At 40.9% G+C, this 17,417-nt stretch overlaps 1 protein-coding gene across 2 annotated transcripts in view; it reads right to left on the bottom strand.

Annotated features, from left to right (window-relative positions):
- The window catches only part of Fam169a (family with sequence similarity 169 member A), a 50,863-nt gene that overhangs the window by 15,866 nt on the left and 17,580 nt on the right, over positions 1-17,417 (bottom strand). For both annotated transcript variants that reach the window (XM_048368048.1, XM_048368049.1), the window contains exons 2-5: positions 9,171-9,305; positions 8,013-8,112; positions 7,553-7,638; positions 4,764-4,935 (exon numbers count right to left, since the gene is read on the bottom strand). In XM_048368048.1, coding sequence (XP_048224005.1) covers positions 4,764-4,935; positions 7,553-7,638; positions 8,013-8,112; positions 9,171-9,302 — 490 coding nt within the window. In that variant the 5' untranslated portion in view covers positions 9,303-9,305. The remainder of the gene's footprint in view (positions 1-4,763; positions 4,936-7,552; positions 7,639-8,012; positions 8,113-9,170; positions 9,306-17,417) is intronic.

The following is a 17,417-nucleotide window of genomic DNA, read 5'->3' as shown; positions in this document are numbered from 1 at the left end:
TCAAGGTTACCAAAGCCTGGGTACTTGCAACAGAGTGACTGCTACAGTGTAGAATTTCCACTTGGAGTGATAAAAACGGCGAAGACTGTTTATTCGTTTAGTACTGTATTCCTAAAATGGGAAACATTGTAAGAAGAAAGCTTCCCCATGCTTATAGATCACACCTGTAATCCCAGCTGCTCAGAAAGCTGAGATCTGAAGTCAAGATTCAAAACCAACCACTCAGACAAATCTGAGGGACCTTTATCTCTTGAGTAAGTAGTAGCAAAATCCTGTAATCAAGCACTAATCAGACTAGAAGGGAATGGAGTGTTTTGTTTTTTCCTTTGTGCCAATCCTGGGGATGCAAGAACTCAGGGCTTAGGAATTGGCCCTCACCTTCTGTTGCTGAAGGCTAATGCTCTGTTACTTGAGCCACAGCAATGGCACGGTTTTTAATTGATAGTTGTTAGGTCCTCTCCTTGAGGGCTCCATGTAGCAGCCCCTACCTCATTAAGTCTCCACCCAGTTACCTGGGTAACCTGCAGACCTGGAGGCAGTTACCACCCCTTTCCCTGAGGTCACATCCTAATTCACCTGGCCACACCCCTTGCCCCTGCCCTAGATATAAGGCAGGGCTGGGTGGGGGGCTCTCTCTATCTCTCCCTTCTCTCCGGCCATAGATCATCTTGGCCACAGGCCAGCAGTTCAGTAATAAACTTTCTCTCTTGCCTGAATACCGCGTGGCGTTCTCTTTTACCAACTACCTACTTTAAAAACCTAACATATATGTTGCTGTGACTCTGATGGGGCTTAAGAGTCAGGACAGGCAGAATTCCCCTCTACTTTTCTTCTTTTTCTGGGAGTATCCCAGTCCTGACGGCCCTTTTTCCGCGAACCGAACAGCTGCGAGACGCCACGTGGCACATTTCACTAATGCCATTCCTGGCCTCCACCTCCACCTCCACCCCACTTGTCTGCCCTGGTGAGTGAAACTGCTGCTGCTCCGGTTCTCTGCCGCTCCGTCCGCCGCTTCTGCCCGGTAAGCTCACCCACTCACCAGGCGCCTCCCTCCCGTGCTTTTGGGTTTTGCATCACAGTCACACCTGAGCTGGGACACTGCTAGCACGCCTCTTGACAGTGCAATGAGGCCTGCTCGAAATACTCGCTCAGATACAGTTTTTGCCACTGCAATGGTAATTGGTCAGAAGTCCCTTATATTCAGGCTCTCTCTCTCTCTTTCTCTTCCTTTTTCTCCCTCTCTCATCTTCCTGCTTACTTGCTTACTTTATAAAATTCCCAAGTCGTACCATCGTTGTGTGCCTTGCTCACAAAGCTGCCTCTTTTCACATTCCTCCAAAACTGAGGCTTGACCACCAATGTGCTTTGTCAGCAAAGATATCTAAAAGTTCTTTTCTCTAGCAATGACCATGTGGTGGACATTGGGTTTAACAGGCATCAGCTCAGGCGCCATTATGCCCTGCCACGTGTCCTCTGTCAGTGTGTTTGTGTCCTCCTGCCACCCCCCTCAACATGGCATCCCACTAGAGTTTATCAAAATATGGTTTCTCCATTTTATAATCTGAAAATTGTTGTTTGCTAGCAAAATTGTTTTTCTAACCGACCACATGGTTTTAAAATATTGGCAAAAAAAATGTCATTTACTATTGGAATTCCAAAAGAGTCTACTGCTGAAATTCATTTTTGCATGCTGTAAAACCTATGTGCACAGTGTGTATGTGTGTTCCCTGTGTGTATGTATGTGTAAACGTCATTTGTTAGTATGTCCATCTAGCCATATATCTGTGCTAAAACTCATCACATCTACTGAGTTTTGTCATTGCAGAATTCTGGCAAGTATTTGGTCAGTTCTTGACAAGGTACAGGTAAGCTCTAGTCCCCTTGGTCTCCTTGTTTTAATTGGAAATCAAAAAGGGCTTTTGTAGCAAAGACGTCTTGGATTACAGTTAGAAGCCAGCCCGGGCTGAAAATCTCTCTCACACTCCATCTCCCAACTAACCAGCGAAGAGCCAGGCTGGAAGCATGGCTGAAGAGACTTACCAGTCAAATGCTGGAAGTGGAGCTGTGGCTCAAGTGGTAGAGTACTAGCCTCGAGCAGAAGTGCTCAGGGACAGAGCCCAGGCCCTGAGTTCAAACCCCGTGAATGCCAATGGGGTCAAACCATCCCAGCAACAAGCACTTAGACCCCTGGGACTCAGCCAGTTCAGGGAACAAGAATCTTGGAGTGGAGTAAGAGGAAAATTGATCACATCCTAAATGGAGTCACTTTATCTCGCCCTTTCAAAATTAATCAGAGCTGGGGTATCAAGAAATAGTACCTTGGGCTGGGGATATGGCCTAGTGGCAAGAGTGCCTGCCTCATATACATGAGGCCCTGGGTTCGATTCCCCAGCACCACATATACAGAAAATGGCCAGAAGTGGCGCTGTGGCTCAAGTGGCAGAGTGCTAGCCTTGAGCAAAAAGAAGCCACTGACAGTGCTCAGGCCCTGAGTCCAAGCCCTAGGACTGGCCAAAAAAAAAAAAGAAATAGTACCTTGTCCATCTAATGTCCATACCTGAGTATAAGAACTAGCCAAGTCACCCAATTTTTAATTTTGTGCCCTAAACCCTTTCTTTTGCCTTAATATTTTTTTTGTCCAGCCCCTGCCTCATGAGACTTCTTCCAGGCTTCATTCAAGGACTAGCATCTACCACCAAGGGACCCTGCTGCTCGCCTTCTCCAGGAGAGGCCACATTTCTGCCTTTTACCCTTAATGCCGACGCCCCTTGCCAGCAGGAAGCAGCCAGAGAGAGTCTTCGTCCTTTTTCATAACTATTAAAAGGCTGGAATGTTAGGTCCTCTCTCTGAGGGCTCCATGTAGCTGCCCCCACCTCGTTAAGTCTCCACCCAGTTACCTGGGTAACCTGCAGACCTGGAGGCAGTTACCCTCCCTTTCCCTGAGGTCACATCCTAATTCACCTGGCCACACCCTTACCCCTGCCCTAGATATAAGGCAGGGCCGGGTGGCGGTCGCTCTCTCTCTCCCTTCTCTCCCTCCCTTCTCTCCGGCCATGGATCATCTTGGCCACAGGCCAGCAGTTCGGTAATAAACTTTTTCTCCTGCCTGAATACCGCGTGGCGTTCTCCTTTACAAGTTAAGATGCCTTCCAAAGGGCTATGAGACACTTCGGGTAGGATATTCCCTTAGAGCCAGTCTGAGCAACAAAACACTGACAGAGAAATTGCCTTGTATAAACTAAAGAATATAACAACTAGGCCTTATTTTATAAATCATAGCTCATACCAATCATTTAAAACAACCAAATGATACCTTTTAAGCAATACAATGAAAATTCTATGAAACCTTTTTATCACCATAGTGCATTAATATTTCTGAATATACTTAAATCACTGGCTCCATTTCAGTCACAAGAATAAAACTGTGTGTAAAAGAAGACCTGAAATATTTAGCATCATGTAACATTTAAAGTGATATATTTGTTATCTTATTCTCGTGGGGAAAATGACCTTTCTTTATCGAGTATCTGAACTCTCATCACAAATCTATGGTAATTATAGGATTAAAGCTATCAGAACCAGCCAGGACCCAGTGGCTCATACCTGTAAGCCTAGCTACTCAGGAGGCTGAGATATGAGGACAGATGTTTCAAGCCAGGCCAAGCAGAGAAGTCCCCATGAGACTCTTATCTCCAATAAACTACTCCGTGGCACTGTGGCTCAAATGATAGAGCGCCTTGAGCACAAAGAGGCTCAGGGACAGAGCCTAGGCCACAAGTTCAAGCCCCCGACCGGCAAAAAATAAATAAATAAATACAAGAGCTATCAACTGGTCTTCAAATCAACAGTGAGTTTGGTAAGCTCTTTAGATTGTACCTGATCAGAAAATTTAAGTTTGGAAGATTTATAATGGAAACAAGGAAGACTTTTTTTTTCCCATTATTCTAAGTGTGGCAGGCTTGGTGAAGGCACACCACGAGGCAGACTCTAAGCTTGGTGACCAAGCATGAAGTCTATCTTCCTAGGTAGCGGCTCTATGGAGCTGAATAAATGACGAGGGTAAAGCAGCTGCGCTAGTCTTGCATAGGTAGGGTAGCGGTGAGTTTCAGGACTTGATTAAATTAGAAACTTTCACCATTTCAAAGTCATTTCCATCTTCCAAATATATTAAAGCATTTTCTTTTTTCTGGTCATTAATAATCATTAATTTGTCAGGCCGAATCATATATGTAGGCCATGTGTACAGCCAGCTGTAGTAACAGAAGCAGGAATCAAATTAAACAACTTTTTTTTTTTTTGGCCAGTCCTGGGCCTTGGACTCAGGGCCAGAGCACTGTCCCTGGCTTCTTCCCGCTCAAGGCTAGCACTCTGCCACTTGAGCCACAGCGCCGCTTCTGGCCGTTTTCTGTATATGTGGTGCTGGGGAATCGAACCTAGGGCCTCCTGTATCCGAGGCAGGCACTCTTGCCACTAGGCTATATCCCCAGCCCAAATTAAACAACTTTTAAGTAACTGGGAGGGCATGCACAGGAGGAAAGACAAGTTTCTCTACATATATGAAAAATATCATCCTCTTTATCAAATGTTTAGTCTGGTTTTTTAAGACTTTCCTAACAACCGTGACACCTTTATAGGACAGTAATATTAAAACAGTACCAAAAACTACTAAATAGGAATACTACATAATATGCACCACATATTAACAAATACAGTTTGAATGTTTAACATGGAGATCACTTTTACCTTCCCTTTTGAAAACTCACCTGTAGGCTTAACTGAATAAAACCCAATGGCCTCTCCTTTCCTCCACAGAATCTTAGCATAATCAGTACTGCTATGACACAGGAATGGGATCTCATTTCTCTCCATTTCTTGTTTTCTATAAATAATTCGATTGAGAACATACAGAACCACTCTTTCCCCAAGAGTGCTCACCTACAACGAGAGTCAGACACGCAGGCACAGTAGTTAAAACGTTCAGCCATGAGGAAAGGCGATTCACCTGCTCCCGGAACCCACACCTCCTGCGGCCATTCACAGCATTCTGAATACAATAAATCTGTAAGCCATTTTATCATCATAGAGTTGATGCTAATCACTCGGGACAATAACAACCCATTTCCACAAGCACATTTTATGCATGGAATACTGACTCTCAGCAAACTCAAAACCAGGCAAAACAGGTTCCCAATGTACAAGGGGCCCAGCACCTCTACATTCTTCATGCTTTGATGCCCAGACCCAAGGTCTCCTCTTATTCTTAACTGCTATCCCACTACCTGTCCTGCTCTGACTCTCTGTGACCCCATTTCAGCTCACATTAAAAAAAGCTATCCTCTGAAGACTTCAAGAGCAATTACCTCATTTGATGAAGGAAACTATAATCATACCCTTGGGAAAGGGCATCTGTCTCTCCTTTTTCAGATGAACTGTTCTTTTAACAGCTTTGTCTTGGCTATAATTACAGGAATACCTTAGTTCCCCACCACCACTCCCACACCCCTTTGCTAGACCTGATGAACAAAGACTGTGTGACCTGGGCGAAGGCCAGACTTGGGGCAGTCACAGACTAGAAATACTTCACCTCCTACACACCAGAAACCCACGGTCACGGTGACCCACCAACATTCACAGCTTTTTCACGTTTGATAGCCATTCCCTAGAGATATCGTTAGTGCCAAAAAACAAGAGTCATGTTCATAAAGTCTACATTACCCAAGTACCTCTAAAAGAGGACAACCTCTGGGCTGGGAATATGGCCTAGTGGCAAGAGTGCTTGCCTCGTATACATGAAGCCCTGGGTTCAATTCCTCAGCACCACATATATAGAAAAAGCTGGAAGTGGCACTGTGGCTCAAGTGGCAGAGTGCTAGCCTTGAGCAAAAAGAAGCCAGGGACAGTGCTCAGGCCCTGAGTCCAAGCCCCAGGACTGGCAAAAAAAAAAAAAAATCTCTCCTTCTGATTTGTAGAGTAGCACACACTACTGCCAAAAGTATCCCTAGGAGGAGATCTCCCATACCAAGTAATGCACTAAACTTTGGCAGAGCTGACTAGCACTAACTGACAAGGTCATTCCTTCCTTTCATTCCTGATTAGCATAAAATTCTTCCTCAAACTGAGCTGCAATCCATTTCACTAAACACCATACTACGATGTTCTGCAGCCACACAGAAAACTGGTTATTTGAACATAGCCATGATGATCCTCTAAAGTTTACACCAAAACTAAACAGTGTAACAATGAAAGAAAAGGCAATCCCGCACAATGGAGTGCACATGCCATTCTGCTCCTTTGGAAATGCTCCAGATCCTTAACATCCCTCTTCAAGTCCGGCACACAGATATTATAATTGCAAACACTGAAGAGGTTGATGAGACAGTGGGGCTTTCAAGACGAATTCAGAGGATTTATCAATATATAAGGCAAAATGAAATAAGATTTATAACAAGTCACTTGTTCATGTGTTTATGAAGTGGTAATAGTTACTCCCTCCCAAGGGACTAACTTACTGACCAATTTTTCTTTAATGGCCAGAATAACAGTAGCTCAGAATATTCAAATTAATGCAATATCTGAGTCAGGCACTGGTGGCTCACATCTATAATCCTAGCTACTTAGGAGGCTGAGATCTAAAGACAACTATTCAAAGCCTGCCCAGTCAGGAAAGTCCTAGAGACTCTTGTCTTCATAAACCATAAAAAAGCAGGAAGAGGAGCTCAAGTGGTAGAGCACTAGGTGTGAGCAAAAAAGCTTAGGGACAGACCCTGTATGCAAGCCCCAAAACCACACACACACACACACACACACACACACACACACACACACACACGTCCAATATCCAGAAGGCATCCTGTTCGGATTAATTAACAAGATTTATGCTTCTGTTAACGAACAGCAGTGCCTCTCTAAGAAAGTCATTATTCTCTTTAGGAAAGATGCGCCTAATGCATCTCAACCAAGTGTCCTATACCTCAACTTACGCTGAAAATCATACTCTTCCAGAAGGAAGGTGTCCACACTTTTTAAACTTCGCTTTGACCCCTAAAATATTTTGCAACTCGGTTTCGATAAATTTCTTCCCTTATAGGCTATCTAACTGCTTCCCCTCCCACATCCCCCTGCACTGAAACTGGCTGGCTTCTACTCAATTACCAGCAGAGACCAGAAGCCTGTGCATCCTGAAGCCTGTGCATCTCGGCCCCACAACGTGGTTATTCCCTAGCCAAGTGTGCCAGGCCAGCACTAAAGGCTCAACCAACAAACCAGAGACAAGAGAAGCTCAGCAACCACGTGCACAAAAGTAGCCTTTGTGTAGGTGGATCCGAAAAATCAGAATCTCAAGTAGATAAAGGTAACCCTAGTTCAACTAAGCTGTAAGTTTGTTCCTCTCAGATCAGAAACATTTGGAATCATATAAAATAAGGGAAGCCCAACTTCAAGACTGGTTCATCGCAAGAATAAAATAGCAATGGTTAATATAGCCTGGTAATAATAAAATGGGGAAATAAACTATCCCATTTATAAGCAACACTGAATTAGAGGACCTTGTTACCTGCTTAAGCCCTTCTCTTGAAGGAAGAGATGTTTTCACAATATCATCAATGGCCCACCACTGATCAGCAAGGTAAAGTGCCACAGCTAAAACAGAATAAATGATAGTTAAATTTAAGTCTTAAGTTTTAGCATAAACAATTTTAACTATTTCGTAAGGCTTATATAGTCACTCTTAAATACATCTATGCCTTGTTTTCTTCATTTTTTGGATAGTACTGGGACTTGAACCCAAGCCTTTACCACAAGTGTTTTACTAAGCTACATATCCAGTCCTATACACATATTTTATACTGTATAAGACAATGTGGCACCATTTGTACAATTTTATTTTACTCACTAACCAATTAATTTAAAATGATATTTTTAAAAAAACAACTTCCTTCATGTAGCCACCTTCTTAATAAATTCCTGTTTGAAGAAAAACTCCTCAGTTAACAAAATCAAAGCAAAAAGGAGACCTGTAAGTGAATCCTCAGGTGCAAAAAGAGCAAGAATTTTCTGAGTCTGATCTCCACCATAGAGAGGTACAAAGCCTACATTTGAGAGGCTAATGGGAATCTGAAAGGACAATAGATTTAAAATTAGTAAAGTAGTTTTTAAAAAGAAGACAAAATGCTAAATATTTGCTTAAACTTTCCTTACATTTGTTTTAATTCTATAAGTAAATTTCACAGAACACAATATACCTAGTCTCTCAAAAAAGAGTAAAAAAAAAATACAGAAAGCAAACTCAGTCTTACTTTTTGGAACAACTGTGCTATCTGAGGCACTGGAAGTAAAAAATTATTTCAACAAACACTACTAAGCCCTAGACATACCACTAAATAAAACAAAAGCTATGATTGGCCCCCAAACCAACTGTAGTTTAGTATCTTTATCTGGACTACATGAGGAAGACATAATTTATTTTCTAGTAAAAGAAATCAGGCAAATTTATCTTTCAGTATGGTACATGCAATATTTTAACATATTTCTGCATTCATTAATTCAGTACTAATTCATTCTCAATCCATATTGAATAATTCAGAGAATTATAAAATATTGGTGCTAGAGAAGACTTGAAATCTTATATATCCACATCATCTCTAGAAAAAGAATATGAAGGCTAAAAAGATAAGAAATCTTCCTATTTTTATTTCACCGAGGAATTCAAATGATTCCAAGTCTAAGGGTTCATCATAACATATCTTGGATTACTAACTAGAAATTTTGATTTTACTATTTTCAAAAAGGGAAGAAAAGAGTCATGACACAATAATGATTTAAAATGTTTTCCTGATTTTTTAATTAAAAAAATTCACTCAAAAATTCTAAGTATAAACTAAATCTGAGTTAGTTCCAATTGTTAACAACTTTAGCATAACTAGTTAATTTTTTATAAATAATTTGAAAGGCAAACATTAAAGAATCATTTGTGGGATTTTTTGTTCTTTTTAAAAAACTAATCATGATGCTCTAATTATTCAACCAATATTAACACATTTTCCTTGACAGATTTCTAATAAAAGTTTCAAAACTGAGTAGCTAATACTAAAATGATTATTTAGGAAATAATGCAGATTTTATGCAGAAACTTGACTGAAAAGTTTAGCAAAAATCACTGCAGAATGCCTTACCGTAATACTGAGAAGAGATAAATATTCTGGGTTGTCAGGATCCCCACACCTTAAATCTGACATGTAATCTTCAGCAGAACTTTCTAATTCCTCATGACTGCAGTTATCCAGCAAATCCACAGGGAATGCCATCCTCTTTAACAAACAATATGAACAATGTGCTTCAGAGCAGGAAATGCCATCTTCCCTTACGCACAAAACTTTTGTGACTTTGCCATATTTCATTGTAGTAGGTTTTCTATTTCTCTATGTCAAGATAATTTAAGCCTGTTTATTTAATCAGATATGTAAAAACAAACGTTCTCTAACATAGTTAATCTGTATTTTAAAATGGTAATGAAATAAGAATTCATGAATTCTTTTTTCAATGATAGAAATACATATAATTATATAGGTGTAAGCCCATACTTATAGCCATATACATATAACTTCATATAACCCTCAACAGAAAAAAAAAAAACCTTTATAAAAGGACACAAAGCAAATTAGGTATGAGGGCTCACATCTGTAATCTTAGCTAATTAAGAGGCTGAAATTGGAAGGATCTGTTAGGTTTTTAAAGTAGGTAGCCGGTAAAGGAGAACGCCACGCGGTATTCAGGCAGGAAAGAAAGTTTATTACTGAACTGCTGGCCTGTGGCCAAGATGATCCACGGCCGGAGAGAAGGGAGAGAGAGAGAGGGGAGAGAGAGAGAGAGGGGGGAGAGAAGGGAGGGAGGGAGAGAGAGAGAGAGAGAGAGAGAGAGAGAGAGAGGAGAGAGAGAGAGAGAGGAGAGAGAGACCCCCACCCAGCCCTGCTTTATTTAGGGCAGGGGCAAGGGATGTGGCCAGGTGGATTAGGAGGTAACCTCAGGGAAAGGAGAAGTAACTGCCTCCAGGGCTGCAGGTTACCCAGGTAACTGGGTGGAAACTTAATGAGCTGGGGGCAGCTACATGGAGCCCTCAGGGAGAGGACCTAACAGGATCATAGTTCTAGGCGAGCCCAGGCAAAAACTTTTCCAAGAGTATGGTGACATATGCCTGTCATCTCAGTTATCACAAGAAGTATAAAACAGGAGGGTCATGTTATAGGCAAAGGCCCGGATAAAAGGGAGACCCTGTTTCAAAGTAAAGGGCTTAGGGAACTTTTTGAAATTGTGTAAATGTTCCACAACTGGGTTGTGGCAAAGAGTTGCACAGCCCTCTACATTTACTTTAAAACTAGGAGAGAGCAAGGGAAGGGATGACCGTGTCCAAAAAGAAATATATTCATTATTTGAGTTATATAACTGTAACACCTGACATCACCTTTTTTTCTTTTCTTTTCCTTTTTTTTTTTTTTTTGGCCAGTCCTGGGGCTTGAACTCAGGGCCTGAGCACTGTCCCTGGCTTCTTTTTGCTCAAGGCTAGCACTCTACCACTTGAGCCACCGCGCCACTTCTGGCTGTTTTCTGTATATGTGGTGCTGGGGAATCGAACCCAGGGCCTCATGTATACAAGGCGAGCACTCTTGCCACTAGGCCATATCCCCAGCCCTGACATCACCTTTATAATAACAATTTAAAAATAAACTTACTTTAAAAATTAGTCCTATAAACATACCTTTTTGCCAATAGTGGGCACTGCCCCTGAGCTTTTCCAGCTCAAGAGTAGGGCTCTACCACTTGAGCCACAGTTCTGCATCCTACAAATGTACTTTTTGATAGCTTTATATTGCACAACAGCAATGAGTGAACATTATGGTACATAAACTGTATCTCGTATTTAAACACCTTTAAAACAGTTATTCATTTCACTTATTGGAAGAATGTTTCAGAGTTTTTAGGCTTTATGGGGAAATACTGAAGGTTTTCCTATTATAGTCAAGAAAAATATAAACTCTATCATTATACAGTATTTCATGGGTATTGACCAAAGCACTTAGATAAGGGAAAACAATCACAGACATAACAGACGGAGGTGGGATAGGAGGATAGAACAATCCTTATTATTTGCAAATAGTAATGTACTGAACTGAAAAACTCAGGTATATGCAGACATCCACAAACCTCTCTTCAAAACCAGCTAAGAGGTCACCACACCTTGCTCCAGTCAGATGAAAGATACACGGCTCCCTAACCCAGGATAAAAGTCAGCACGGAATACTTAGCTACATTCCTAAGCCTATCACCCAGCCCTGCTTATAATCAAGTATCAAGAGGCAAACCAAACATAAAACTGAATGAAGACCAAGGTAGAAAAGGGAAAATTTACTACAGAGAGGCTGAGGTGTCACAGGATAACCTGGGCAGAGCAAAGCGTGGGCTACAAGAGGGGACCACTTGGCAGAATGTTCCATGACCTACTCACCAGCTATGCCAAAGTGTCTTCCAGGTTCCCCAACTGCTTCTTCACAGCCTGGTTCTCCCCTCCCACCATACACCCTGTAATAGGACGTAGCTGCCCCACTCGCAGAGCAATGCGGCTCTTAGGAACTGCTGCTATGCCACAGGACCTCTCTTGCCTCACTCCAGCAACTGTCCTGAACCTTATCAATAATGTAACACCACACAAGACTGGACGCAGGCAACGCGGGGTCTAGCTAGGGAAGACAGTAAACACAACAAGATAAACACTGAGAGAACACGAGGGCCAGAGACCAGAGAAGACCCGCTCACTCGCTGCAGACAGAGGCCCAGCTAGCATACTCTTTCCTCAACAAGGAAGAAATGCTGTCTTTTATTCTTTCCATTTCTCTTGTATAAATTTTTTGTTGGTAGTTTCTTCTACCTCCTTTTCCTTTTTAAAGATAACAAAGAGATCACATGACATAGATATGCCATGTGGGAGACAGGAGTGTTTCCCATGTCTTCCCACTTCCTCTGTCTGTTCCTTCCTTCTTTTTTTTTTTTTAATTCCATTTGTTCTATCCTTTTCTAATCACTGACTACATGGCCTTTCTCCATAGTAATTAAACTATATTCTCTAAAATGATTATTTCATTCACCTTCACCCCACATATTTCATCCCCCTTCTAATCTTCCTTTTGCTCCCATGTTTACTTTTCCTACTTAATTTTGAAATTCTACACCTATTTTTTTCTAAAGCTCTAGCATACTATATAAGAACGCTAGTGTTTTTTGGGTTTTTTTGTATACTGTACTATGTTACAGGGGATGTAGATGATATCTCTAATTTTTACTTCATGCAAATATCTACTTGGTTCTCAATTAGTGAATTTATTATTGCTGAGTTACACCCCCAGACTAAGGGCAAGAAATGGCACATCAACCTTATAGCTCAATCCTTCCTGAACATAAGAAAATAATTCAACTGATAGGCTTCAGTTGATTACAACCTCCAGTCAACACCTTGACTTCTGATAAGCAAGACTTACTTAACACACAAACACAAGAAATTTAAAAAGAGATTAAAATGAGCCCAGTGTAGGTGGCTCACATCTGTAATCCTAGTGACTCAGGAGGGTGAGATCTGAGGTTCACAGTTCAAAGCCAGCCAGGGCAGGAAAATCATGAGACTCATCTCCAATTAGCCACCAGGAAACTGGAAGGGGTGCTGTGGCTCAAAGTGGTAGAGTACTAGCTTTGAGCTGAAGACCTCAGGGGCAGCGCCCAGGCCCAGAGTTCAAGTCCCATGACAGACAAAAATAAATAAGTAAATAAAACAAGGCAATAGAACAAATCCCACATAAAGAGGTATCAATGATCATGAAATAAATGAAATAAAAAATACCGAACTCAAATGAATGGTGGTAAGAATGATCAACACATTAAGGACAAAGTCTACAAACACTTTAATGAATTAAAGGAGAATACATATAAGCAGTTAACTGAATTCAAAAAGATTGAAAATATACTGTATGAAGCTGGATGTCATAAGGAATACAAGATTTGAATGATAAATTCGGTACGGAAATCCTGAAAAAAATATCCAATTGAATGTCTGAAAATAAAAATCTCTGTTGAAAGCCTCTCCATAAACTAGATCAAATGGAAGACAGATTATCAGGGCCAGAAGATAAAATACATGTGTGATAAAAATCAGATAAAAAGAAACAAATGAAGTACAAATAAAGCACGCAAAACAACTGGATACCATTGAAAAACAAAGCCTGTGAAATGTAGGAATTGAAGAAAAGGTTACAGGTAAAGGCATGGAAAAATTACTCAATGAAGGAATACTAGAAATTTTCACAATATTGAGAAAGAAACTGTCACCCAAACAAGATGCTTTTAGGACACCAAACATTTATAAACCAAAACAGAACCATTCCACATATTACAGATAAAACATGAACTACATAGAGTAAGAAAATATATTGAAACCTAAAAGAAGAAAATGCCAAGTCACCAATAAGAAACAAACTCATCAAATTGACAGTTTTGGTGGTGGTGTTTTTTTTTTTTGCCAGTCCTGGGGCTTAAACTGGGGACCTGAGCACTGTCCCTGGTTTCCTTTTTGCTCATGGCTAACACTCTGCCACTTGAGCCACAGTGCCACTTCCAGCTTTTTCTGTTTATGTGGTGCTGAGGAATCGAACCCAGGGCTTCACGCATGCTAGGCAAGCACTCTACCACTAAGCCACATTTCCCAACCCCCACCCCTTTTTTTTTCTAAATGCCAGTCCTGGGGCTTGAACTTGGGGCCTAGGCACTGGCTCTAAGCTTTTTCACTCAAGGCTGGTGTTCTACGATTTGCACAACAGCTCTACTTCTGTCTTTTTGTGGCTAACTAGAGATGAGTCTCACAGACTTTCCTACCCAAGTGGCTTCAATCCCTGACCCTCAGCTCTCAGTCTCCTGAGCAGGGGGAGCCGCACAGGCCTGGAGAGAGCAGATTTCTTAAGCTCTGAAAGAAAGTAACTGCCAAATTACACTACTATACCCAGGAAGCTAACCTTCCCAATGGAAACAAAAACCGTCCACAAAAAACAAAAGCTAAAGCACTTCATGAGCACAAAACAAACAAAAAGGAATCCTACCCAGAGAGAAAAATAAATGCAACCATGAGTATACAGGAAAGAATAAGTTTACCAGATAAGTCAATGAGCAAACAAGAGGGTGAAATCAAGTACTATTTTTTAAAAAATCACTAAATGGAAGGGATTACTACATACCTTCATTAACAACTCTGAAGGTTAATGTTCTCAATCCTCAAAACTGGCTGGATGTGGTGACTCACACTCATAATCGCAGTCACTCAGGAGACAGACTGAGAGGATTAAGTCTCAGGCCAGTCAGGTAAAAAGTTAGTAAGACCTCAACTCAACCAACAATTGGCCACAGTAATGACAACTATGTGTGAAATGATAACAGGAAAATTGTGATGTTGGATGTCCTGAGGAGAAACACAAGACTGTATCCCAAAAATAGCTAAAGCAAAAAAGAGCACTAGTATAGAGCTTGTCTAGCAGGTACAAGGCAGAGAGTTCAAACTCCATTACTGTACCACAAAAACAAAAACAAAAAAAACCCTACCAGATTGGCAATCTACCTCACTGGCAAACAGACTTAAAGTGAAAGATTTGCTAAGCAAATGCAGCTCAGAAGCAAGCAGGAGTAGCTATCCTCATTATGTGACAAAGAAGATTTCAAACAAATATTAGAAGACATAAAGAAGTTCACTTCATATTGGTAAGGAAAATAATCCATCAAAAGGATATCACAATTTAAATGTATAAGCACTAACTACTGGCACACCTAATTTCATAAAGAAAACCCTACTAGGGCTGGGGATATGGCCTAGTGGCTAGAGTGCTTGCCTCGTATATATGAGGCCCTAGGTTCGATTCCCCAGCACCACATATACAGAAAATGGCCAGAAATGGCACTGTGGCTCAAGTGGCAGAGTGTTAGCCTTGAGCAAGAAGAAGCCAGGGACAGTGCTCAGGCCCTGAGTCCAAGCCCCAGGACTGGCCAAAAAAAAAAAAAAAAAAAAAAAAAAAAACCCTACTAGACATAAAAGCTCAGACAGAACCCAACTCCATAACAAGTGGGTGACTTCAATGTACTACTCTACTCATCAACAGCAGGCCAACCAGACAAAATAATCAACAAGAAACTTTAGAATGATACCATAGATCAAATGGATTTAATTAACAGAGAGCTATATAATAGTCTATCTCAAAAGCCACAGAATACACATTATTCTCAGCAGTCTATGAAACTTTCTTTAAAAAAACTGACCATATTTAAGTAAGTTTGAATAAATAAAATTGAAGTAGCCTCCTTAATTGTATCAGATGACAATGGAATAAAAGATGAAATCAAGAACAGTAGAAACTACAAAATACATTCAGATACACAGAGTCTAAACATTTTGAGTGATCAGTAAGTCATTGAAAAAATAAAGAAGGAAACTTTTTAATGCTTAGAATCAGCTAGATGCCAATGGCTTAGCTACAATCCTAGCTACTCAAGAGGCTGAGATGGGAGGATCTCCACTCAAAACCCGCCTAGGCAGGACCGCCCATGAGATGCTCATCTCTAATCAACTAACAAAAAGCTGGAAGTGATAGAATGATAGCCTTGGGCATAAAGAACTCAAGCCCTAAGTTCAAGCCCCAGGACTGGTACAAAAAAAAGTACAAATCATGGGAACCTTTGAGGCACTGCAAAAGGCAGTACACTAAGAGGAAAGTGGAGAGGCATGAGTGCCTACATTAAAAACTCAGAAAGCTATTAAATGAATAACATAATAAAGCACCTCAAGCTCAGAAAAACAGGAACAAACCACACAATCACAAGAATAAACTAATGAATAGAACAGGACATAAATATACATGCTAATGATTATAAATACATACACACAGATATATACACACATACTAAAGCCTATGGAACTGAATAGATGACAAGTGTGTCTATCAGTAGGTGGAAGTTTTATTTATCTGTTTGTTTAGTGCCGATCCTGGGGCTTGAACTCAGGAACTGGGCACTCTGTCCCTGAGCTTTTTTCTTTTGCTCAAGGCTAACATTCTACCAATTGAAGCACAGCTCCACCTCCAGCTCTTTGGGTAGTTAACTGGAGAAAAAAGTGTCACAGACCTTCCTGCCTAGGCTGGCTTGAAACTGCAATTCTCAGATCTGGGCCTAGGATTACAGACAGGCATTAGCCACCACATCCTGCCAAGAAAGACTTTTTCATAGTATTGTTTCACTTTGGAAGGGTAACGGGATTGTTTCACTTTGGAAGGGTAACGGGGCCGAGGGGGGGTGGCAAGTGAAGGGACAAAGGGTGAACAAATGTAGCAGTGGTCCTCACTAGACACTATGTTGAAAAAGAACAAACAAAAAGAAATGTACTCTTTACCTGACTTATATAACTATAACCCATTTATACATCACCTTTATAATAATAAAAAATAGTATTGTTTCATTGGTCTGATATCAATCAGTGTAATTTCCATTAACTCTTTACACCAACATGATTTCTGTGAGAAACACAAATGTTGTTGAGTCTATCAATTAATTTGTCCTTTTTATTGTTAGGTGGTATTTACCCACTCTGCTCATGGACAACTGGGCTGTTTCCAATATTATGTTAAAGCTGCTATAGGCAGTCTTGTAGGACTCTTATGGTGGATATACACACTCTTATTTTACTAGGTTTATACCACCAGGCTGATTAATCTTACTAAAAGTAAGTTGCATTCATCCTGGTGTGATGCAACAAGAAAATGTGACCCCAATAGAATGAATCCATTAGAGAAATGAGTTAAAGGATACCTTAAGTATAATGGCAGCTAGCCAAATTTAGAGTAATAGTTTCTTCAACAAGTACATGACATGTAGTAATAGTCATATAAAAGGAAAGAAACTTAAGGGGCAGATCAAACGCCTTGTGGAAAAAATTCTCTGATCGGTGTGCTCTTGAAATTTTCCATGATAAAAAGTGAAATAAGCCAGTGTGGTAGCACTCACTCAAAGAGGCTAAGGTCAGCCTCAAAACCAACCAACCAAACAATAAAGAAATAGACCCTATGAATTTCAAAAGAGATTAACCAGAAGTTTAGGTAAATAAAATGTTAGAGTTCTAAAAGTACCACAAGAGCCAGGCACTGGTGGCTCATGCCTATAATCCTACCTACTCAAAAGGCTGAGATCTGAGGATCACAGTTCAAAGCTAGCCACGGTAGGAAAGTCCAAAAAGTCTTATCTCCAATTAACCACCAGAAAACCGGAAGTGGAACTGTAGCTCAAAGTGGTAAAGCTATATAGCCTTGAGCCAAAGGAGCTCAGATATAGTCCCCAGGCCCCTGGTTCAAGCC

The sequence above is a fragment of the Perognathus longimembris genome, chromosome 19 (genome assembly GCF_023159225.1).
Source record: "Perognathus longimembris pacificus isolate PPM17 chromosome 19, ASM2315922v1, whole genome shotgun sequence".
In the NCBI taxonomy this organism is placed as follows: domain Eukaryota; kingdom Metazoa; phylum Chordata; class Mammalia; order Rodentia; family Heteromyidae; genus Perognathus; species Perognathus longimembris.
The sequence above is the reverse complement of the archived record's forward strand: the minus strand, read 5'-3'. Positions and strand labels throughout refer to the sequence as shown.